Source organism: Hemibagrus wyckioides, linkage group LG19, assembly GCF_019097595.1.
Source record: "Hemibagrus wyckioides isolate EC202008001 linkage group LG19, SWU_Hwy_1.0, whole genome shotgun sequence".
Taxonomy (NCBI): domain Eukaryota; kingdom Metazoa; phylum Chordata; class Actinopteri; order Siluriformes; family Bagridae; genus Hemibagrus; species Hemibagrus wyckioides.
Window position 1 is genome coordinate 21,422,501 of NC_080728.1, and position 10,000 is coordinate 21,432,500.

A 10,000-nucleotide genomic window follows, 5' to 3' on the forward strand; every position below is an offset into this window, starting at 1 on the left:
CACACACATCAAACACAACACAACACACACATCAAACACAACACACACATCAAACACAACACACACATCAAACACAACACAACACACACATCAAACACAACACAACACATCAAACACAACACAACAAACACATCAAACACAACACAACACACACATCAAACACAACACACATCAAACACAACACACACATCAAACACAACACAACACACACATCAAACACAACACACACATCAAACACAACACAACACACACATCAAACACAACACACACATCAAACACAACACAACACACACATCAAACACAACACACACATCAAACACAACACAACACACACATCAAACACAACACACATCAAACACAACACACACATCAAACACAACACAACACACACATCAAACACAACACACACATCAAACACAACACAACACACACATCAAACACAACACACACATCAAACACAACACATCAAACACAACACAACACACACATCAAACACAACACACACATCAAACACAACACACACATCAAACACAACACACACATCAAACACAACACAACACACACATCAAACACAACACACACATCAAACACAACACAACACACACATCAAACACAACACATCAAATACAACACAACACACACATCAAACACAACACACACATCAAACACAACACACACATCAAACACAACACAACACACACATCAAACACAACACACACATCAAACACAACACATCAAATACAACACAACACACACATCAAACACAACACACACATCAAACACAACACACACATCAAACACAACACAACACACACATCAAACACAACACAACACACATCAAACACAACACACACATAAAACACAACACAACACACATCAAACACAACTCAACACATCAAACACAACACAACACATCAAATACAACACAACACACACATCAAACACAACACACACATCAAACACAACACACACATCAAACACAACACACACATCAAACACAACACAACACACATCAAACACAACACACACATCAAACACAACACAACACACATCAAACAACACAACACATCAAACACAACACAACACACATCAAACACAACACAACACATCAAACACAACACAACACACATCAAACACAACACAACACAACCATCAAACACAACACATACATCAAACACAACACAACACATCAAATACAACACAACACAACACATCAAACACAACACAACACATCAAATACAACACAACACACACATCAAACACAACACACACATCAAACACAACACAACACACATCAAACACAACACACACATCAAACACAACACAACACACATCAAACACAACACAACACATCAAACACAACACAACACACATCAAACACAACACAACACAACCATCAAACACAACACACACATCAAACACAACACACACACATCAAACACAACACACACATCAAACACAACACAACACATCAAACACAACACAACACATCAAACACAACACACACATCAAACACAACACAACACACATCAAACACAACACACACATCAAACACAACACAACACACATCAAACACAACACAACACATCAAACACAACACAACACACATCAAACACAACACAACCATCAAACACAACACACACACATCAAACACAACACAACACACACATCAAACACAACACACACATCAAACACAACACAACACATCAAACACAACACAACACATCAAACACAACACAACACATCAAACACAACACACACATCAAACACAACACAACACACACATCAAACACAACACATCAAATACAACACAACACACACATCAAACACAACACAACACATCAAACACAACACAACACATCAAACACAACACACACATCAAACACAACACACACATCAAACACAACAAAACACACACATCAAACACAACACACATCAAACACAACACACACATCAAACACAACACACACATCAAACACAACACAACACACATCAAACACAACACAACACACACATCAAACACAACACATCAAATACAACACAACACACACATCAAACACAACACAACACATCAAACACAACACAACACATCAAACACAACACACACATCAAACACAACACACACATCAAACACAACAAAACACACACATCAAACACAACACACATCAAACACAACACACACATCAAACACAACACACACATCAAACACAACACAACACACATCAAACACAACACAACACATATCAAACACAACACAACACACACATCAAACACAACACAACACACACATCAAACACAACACACATCAAACACAACACAACACACACATCAAACACAACACAACACACATCAAACACAACACAACACACACATCAAACACAACACAACACACACATCAAACACAACACAACACACATATCATACACAAGGGCTGATGAAGGATCAGTTCACTCACCTCTCTGACCTTCGTAACTGTACACTGCTCCGCTGTTTAAACTGATCTGAGACCAGACAGGACTGCACTCCGGCTGCAGGGAGACACACACACAGCACAATAAGCTACACACACAGCACAATAAACTACACAATAAACTACACACACAGCACAATAAACTACACAATAAACTACACACACAGCACAATAAACTACACAATAAACTACACACACAGCACAATAAACTACACACACAGCACAATAAACTACACAATACACTACACATACTAAACACACAGCACAAAACACTACACACACAGCACAAAACACTACACACACAGCACAATAAACTACACAATACACTACACACACAGCACAATAAACTACACACACAGCACAATACACTACACTACACACACAGCACAATAAACTACACAATAAACTACACACACAGCACAACAAACTACACAATAAACTACACACACAGCACAATAAACTACACAATAAACTACACACACAGCACAATACACTACACACAGCACAATAAACTACACAATACACTACACTACACACACAGCACAATAAACTACACAATAGACTACACACACAGCACAACACACTACACACACAGCACAATAAGCTACACAATACACTACACACACAGCACAATACACTACACACAGCACAATAAACTACACTACACACACAGCACAATACACTACACTACACACACAGCACAATAAACTACACAACACACTACACACACAGCACAATACACTACACACACAGCACAATAAGCTACACAATACACTACACACACAGCACAATACACTACACACACAGCACAATAAACTACACAATAAACTACACACACAGCACAATACACTACACACAGCACAAAACACTACACACACAGCACAATAAACTACACAATACACTACACACACAGCACAATACACTACACACACAGCACATACACTAAACACACAGCACAAAACACTACACACACAGCACAATAAACTACACAATACACTACACACACAGCACAATAAACTACACACACAGCACAATACACTACACTACACACACAGCACAATACACTACACAATAAACTACACACACAGCACAATAAACTACACAATAAACTGCACACACAGCACAATACACTACACACACAGCACAAAACACTACACACACAGCACAATAAACTACACAATACACTACACACACAGCACAATACACTACACACACAGCACAATACACTACACTACACACACAGCACAATAAACTACACAATAAACTACACACACAGCACAATAAACTACACAATAAACTACACACACAGCACAATACACTACACACAGCACAATATACTACACAATAAACTACACACACAGCACAATAAACTACACACACAGCACAATATACTACACAATAAACTACACACAGAGCACAATACACTACACACACAGCACAATAAACTACACAACACACTACACACACAGCCCAAAAAACTACACAATAAACTACACACACAGCACAATACACTACACAATAAACTACACACAGAGCACAATACACTACACACACAGCCCAATAAACTACACAATAAACTACACACACTGCACAATACACTACACACACAGCCCAATAAACTACACAATAAACTACACACAATGCACAATACACTACACACACAGCCCAATAAACTACACAATAAACTACACACACAGCACAATACACTACACAATACACTACACATACTAAACACACAGCACAAAACACTACACACACAGCACAATACACTACACACACAGCACAATACACTACACTACACACACAGCACAATAAACTACACAATAAACTACACACACAGCACAATAAACTACACAATAAACTACACACAGCACAATAAACTACACAGTAAACTACACACACAGCACAATAAACTACACAGTAAACTACACACACAGCACAATAAACTACACAATAAACTACACACACAGCACAATAAACTACACAATAAACTACACACACAGCACAATAAACTACACAATAAACTACACACAGCACAATAAACTACACAATAAACTACACACACAGCACAATAAACTACACAATAAACTACACACACAGCACAATAAACTACACAATAAACTACACACACAGCACAATAAACTACACAATAAACTACACACACAGCACAATAAACTACACAGTAAACTACACACACAGCACAATAAACTACACAATAAACTACACACACAGCACAATAAACTACACAATAAACTACGCACACACAGCACAATAAACTACACAATAAACTACACACACAGCACAATAAACTACACAATAAACTATGCACACACAGCACAATAAACTACACAATAAACTACACAGTAAACTACACACACAGCACAATAAACTACACAATAAACTACACACACAGCACAATAAACTACACACACAGCACAAAAACTACACAATAAACTACACACACAGCACAATACACTACACTACACACACAGCACAATAAACTACACAACACACTACACACACAGCACAATACACTACACAATAAACTACACACACAGCACAATAAACTACACAATAAACTACACACACAGCACAATACACTACACAATAAACTACACATACAGCACAATAAACTACACAATAAACTACACACACAGCACAATACACTACACAATAAACTACACATAAAGCACAATAAACTACACAATAAACTACACACACAGCACAATAAACTACACAATAAACTACACACACAGCACAATAAACTACACAATAAACTACACACACAGCACAATAAACTACACAGTAAACTACACACACAGCACAATAAACTACACACACAGCACAATAAACTACACAATAAACTATGCACACACAGCACAATAAACTACACAATAAACTACACACACAGCACAATAAACTACACAGTAAACTACACACACAGCACAATAAACTACACAATAAACTACACACAGCACAATAAACTACACAATAAACTACACACACAGCACAATAAACTACACAGTAAACTACACACACAGCACAATAAACTACACAATAAACTACACACACAGCACAATAAACTACACACACAGCACAATAAACTACACAATAAACTACACAATAAACTACACACACAGCACAATAAACTACACAGTAAACTACACACACAGCACAATAAACTACACAATAAACTATGCACACACAGCACAATAAACTACACAATAAACTACACACACAGCACAATAAACTACACAATAAACTACGCACACACAGCACAATAAACTACACAATAAACTACACACAGCACAATAAACTACACAGTAAACTACACACACAGCACAATAAACTACACAGTAAACTACACACACAGCACAATAAACTACACAATAAACTACACACACAGCACAATAAACTACACAATAAACTACACACAGCACAATAAACTACACAATAAACTACACACACAGCACAATAAACTACACAATAAACTACACACACAGCACAATAAACTACACAATAAACTACACACACAGCACAATAAACTACACAGTAAACTACACACACAGCACAATAAACTACACAATAAACTACACACACAGCACAATAAACTACACAATAAACTACGCACACACAGCACAATAAACTACACAATAAACTACACACACAGCACAATAAACTACACAATAAACTATGCACACACAGCACAATAAACTACACAATAAACTACACAGTAAACTACACACACAGCACAATAAACTACACAATAAACTACACACACAGCACAATAAACTACACACACAGCACAAAAACTACACAATAAACTACACACACAGCACAATACACTACACTACACACACAGCACAATAAACTACACAACACACTACACACACAGCACAATACACTACACAATAAACTACACACACAGCACAATAAACTACACAATAAACTACACACACAGCACAATACACTACACAATAAACTACACATACAGCACAATAAACTACACAATAAACTACACACACAGCACAATACACTACACAATAAACTACACATAAAGCACAATAAACTACACAATAAACTACACACACAGCACAATAAACTACACAATAAACTACACACACAGCACAATAAACTACACAATAAACTACACACACAGCACAATAAACTACACAGTAAACTACACACACAGCACAATAAACTACACACACAGCACAATAAACTACACAATAAACTATGCACACACAGCACAATAAACTACACAATAAACTACACACACAGCACAATAAACTACACAGTAAACTACACACACAGCACAATAAACTACACAATAAACTACACACAGCACAATAAACTACACAATAAACTACACACACAGCACAATAAACTACACAGTAAACTACACACACAGCACAATAAACTACACAATAAACTACACACACAGCACAATAAACTACACACACAGCACAATAAACTACACAATAAACTACACAATAAACTACACACACAGCACAATAAACTACACAGTAAACTACACACACAGCACAATAAACTACACAATAAACTACACACACAGCACAATAAACTACACAATAAACTACGCACACAGCACAATAAACTACACAATAAACTACGCACACACAGCACAATAAACTACACAATAAACTACACACAGCACAATAAACTACACAGTAAACTACACACACAGCACAATAAACTACACAGTAAACTACACACACAGCACAATAAACTACACAATAAACTACACACACAGCACAATAAACTACACAATAAACTACACACACAGCACAATAAACTACACAATAAACTACACACACAGCACAATAAACTACACAATAAACTACACACACAGCACAATAAACTACACAATAAACTACACACACAGCACAATAAACTACACAATAAACTACACACACAGCACAATAAACTACACAGTAAACTACACACACAGCACAATAAACTACACAATAAACTACACACACAGCACAATAAACTACACACACAGCACAATAAACTACACAATAAACTACGCACACACAGCACAATAAACTACACAATAAACTACACACACAGCACAATAAACTACACAATAAACTATGCACACACAGCACAATAAACTACACAATAAACTACACAGTAAACTACACACACAGCACAATAAACTACACAATAAACTACACACACAGCACAATAAACTACACACACAGCACAAAAACTACACAATAAACTACACACACAGCACAATACACTACACTACACACACAGCACAATAAACTACACAACACACTACACACACAGCACAATACACTACACAATAAACTACACACACAGCACAATAAACTACACAATAAACTACACACACAGCACAATACACTACACAATAAACTACACATACAGCACAATAAACTACACAATAAACTACACACACAGCACAATACACTACACAATAAACTACACATAAAGCACAATAAACTACACAATAAACTACACACACAGCACAATAAACTACACAATAAACTACACACACAGCACAATAAACTACACAATAAACTACACACACAGCACAATAAACTACACAGTAAACTACACACACAGCACAATAAACTACACAATAAACTACACACACAGCACGATAAACTACACACACAGCACAATAAACTACACAATAAACTATGCACACACAGCACAATAAACTACACAATAAACTACACACACAGCACAATAAACTACACAGTAAACTACACACACAGCACAATAAACTACACAATAAACTATGCACACACAGCACAATAAACTACACAATAAACTACACACACAGCACAATAAACTACACAATAAACTACACACAGCACAATAAACTACACAATAAACTACACACACAGCACAATAAACTACACAGTAAACTACACACACAGCACAATAAACTACACAATAAACTACACACACAGCACAATAAACTACACACACAGCACAATAAACTACACAATAAACTACACAATAAACTACACACACAGCACAATAAACTACACAGTAAACTACACACACAGCACAATAAACTACACAATAAACTACACACACAGCACAATAAACTACACAATAAACTACGCACACACAGCACAATAAACTACACAATATAAAATAAAATAAATTGAAATAAAATAAAAGCTGTTATTTTAAATTCTTTATCTGATCTGGTTATTTCTCTAAAAAGTTTTTTTTTAATCCACATTTGTTGAACTCTGGTCACGGGTGGATTCAGAAAGCTCTCAGCAGTTGCTTCTTTATTTCACAGCAGTCATTAAAAGAGAAAAAAAGAGAGGAAGGAGGAGAAACTCCCACGGCAGGCTGAGCCGCGAGCGTGCCGAATCGATCCGCAGTGAAAAGCACACCGAGGCGTGCGAGAGCCCACGCTGGGACAGAGAACATGAGCAGAACATGAGCAGAACGTCCCGCAGGAACCGGGAGGATTAACTCTGCCTTCATTACACTGGGAAAAAAAACTCTGAAATATATCCCTGCTTAGAGTTTCACACAAAATCAAAAAGTCCTGCAGTGAGTTCTCTGAGAACCAGAAGACGTTAACGCTAACACTTTAATTTCAGTTCTCTTTGCTTTGGATTGTTTCCTGGTGATAAAAAAAAAAGTATTGGAAACGTCACGCTAATAAACTCCCGCGCCTCCGAGCCCAGACGTCCAGCGGTAAGCTAATACGCTAGCGTAAAGAAAGGAGACAGATGTGTATGGAGATTTATGATCCCGAGAAAACACGCCAAAAAAACTTTCACAGCTCAAACACCGAGGAGGAAAAAAACACCAGCAGACTCTGAAGATCTTATTCAGCTCCCAGGAGAAGACTCGTTATCTACAGGTTTGGGAAATAAACTCGTTAGACGAGCGATAAAGACTCCGTCAAGCTGAACGAGTTTATAGAGAGTTCAGTTTTACAATCAGAAGAAGAGAATATCCACAACGTCTATACGTCTATACCCACACAGCTCTGTATAAATCAATCAATTAAATTAAATTAAATAAACAATTTAATAAATAAATAAATTAATTAATTAATTAAATTAAAAAATAAATAAATATCTGATTTTTAGTGTTATTTTAACCAGAAGAAGTGAATATCGACAACATCTATACCAGAACAGAGCTCCAAACGAATAAATAAATAAATAAATGATTTTTAACACTATTTAAAGTTTGGGGTTTTTTGCATTTTAAGAAGTGTGTTTTGTACAAAAAGCCAGAGAACTTATTTAAAAAGAAGAACCAAAAAAAAGTTGTAATAAAAAAATTAAGTCACTCCTCTTTTGTTAAATAAAAAATACATTGAAAAAATAAAAATATTAAAAATATTCTGTCAGTCCGACTCGATGCTCTGGTCACTACAGTGTGCAGAAATCCCAGAATGCACTGCAGCACCTCAGCACCTAGTCATAACACAGTCAATACCCATAATGCACTCTGTTATCACTGTTAGAAATAAGAGCCTTATACATTTACACA

General features: G+C 36.4%; 1 protein-coding gene across 1 annotated transcript in view; it reads right to left on the reverse strand.

Annotated features, from left to right (window-relative positions):
• The window catches only part of myf5 (myogenic factor 5), a 12,325-nt gene that overhangs the window by 1,151 nt on the left and 1,174 nt on the right, over positions 1-10,000 (reverse strand). Inside the window, exon 2 of the mRNA XM_058417451.1 lies at positions 2,456-2,528. Within this exon, the coding sequence (XP_058273434.1) occupies positions 2,456-2,528 (73 nt within the window). The remainder of the gene's footprint in view (positions 1-2,455; positions 2,529-10,000) is intronic.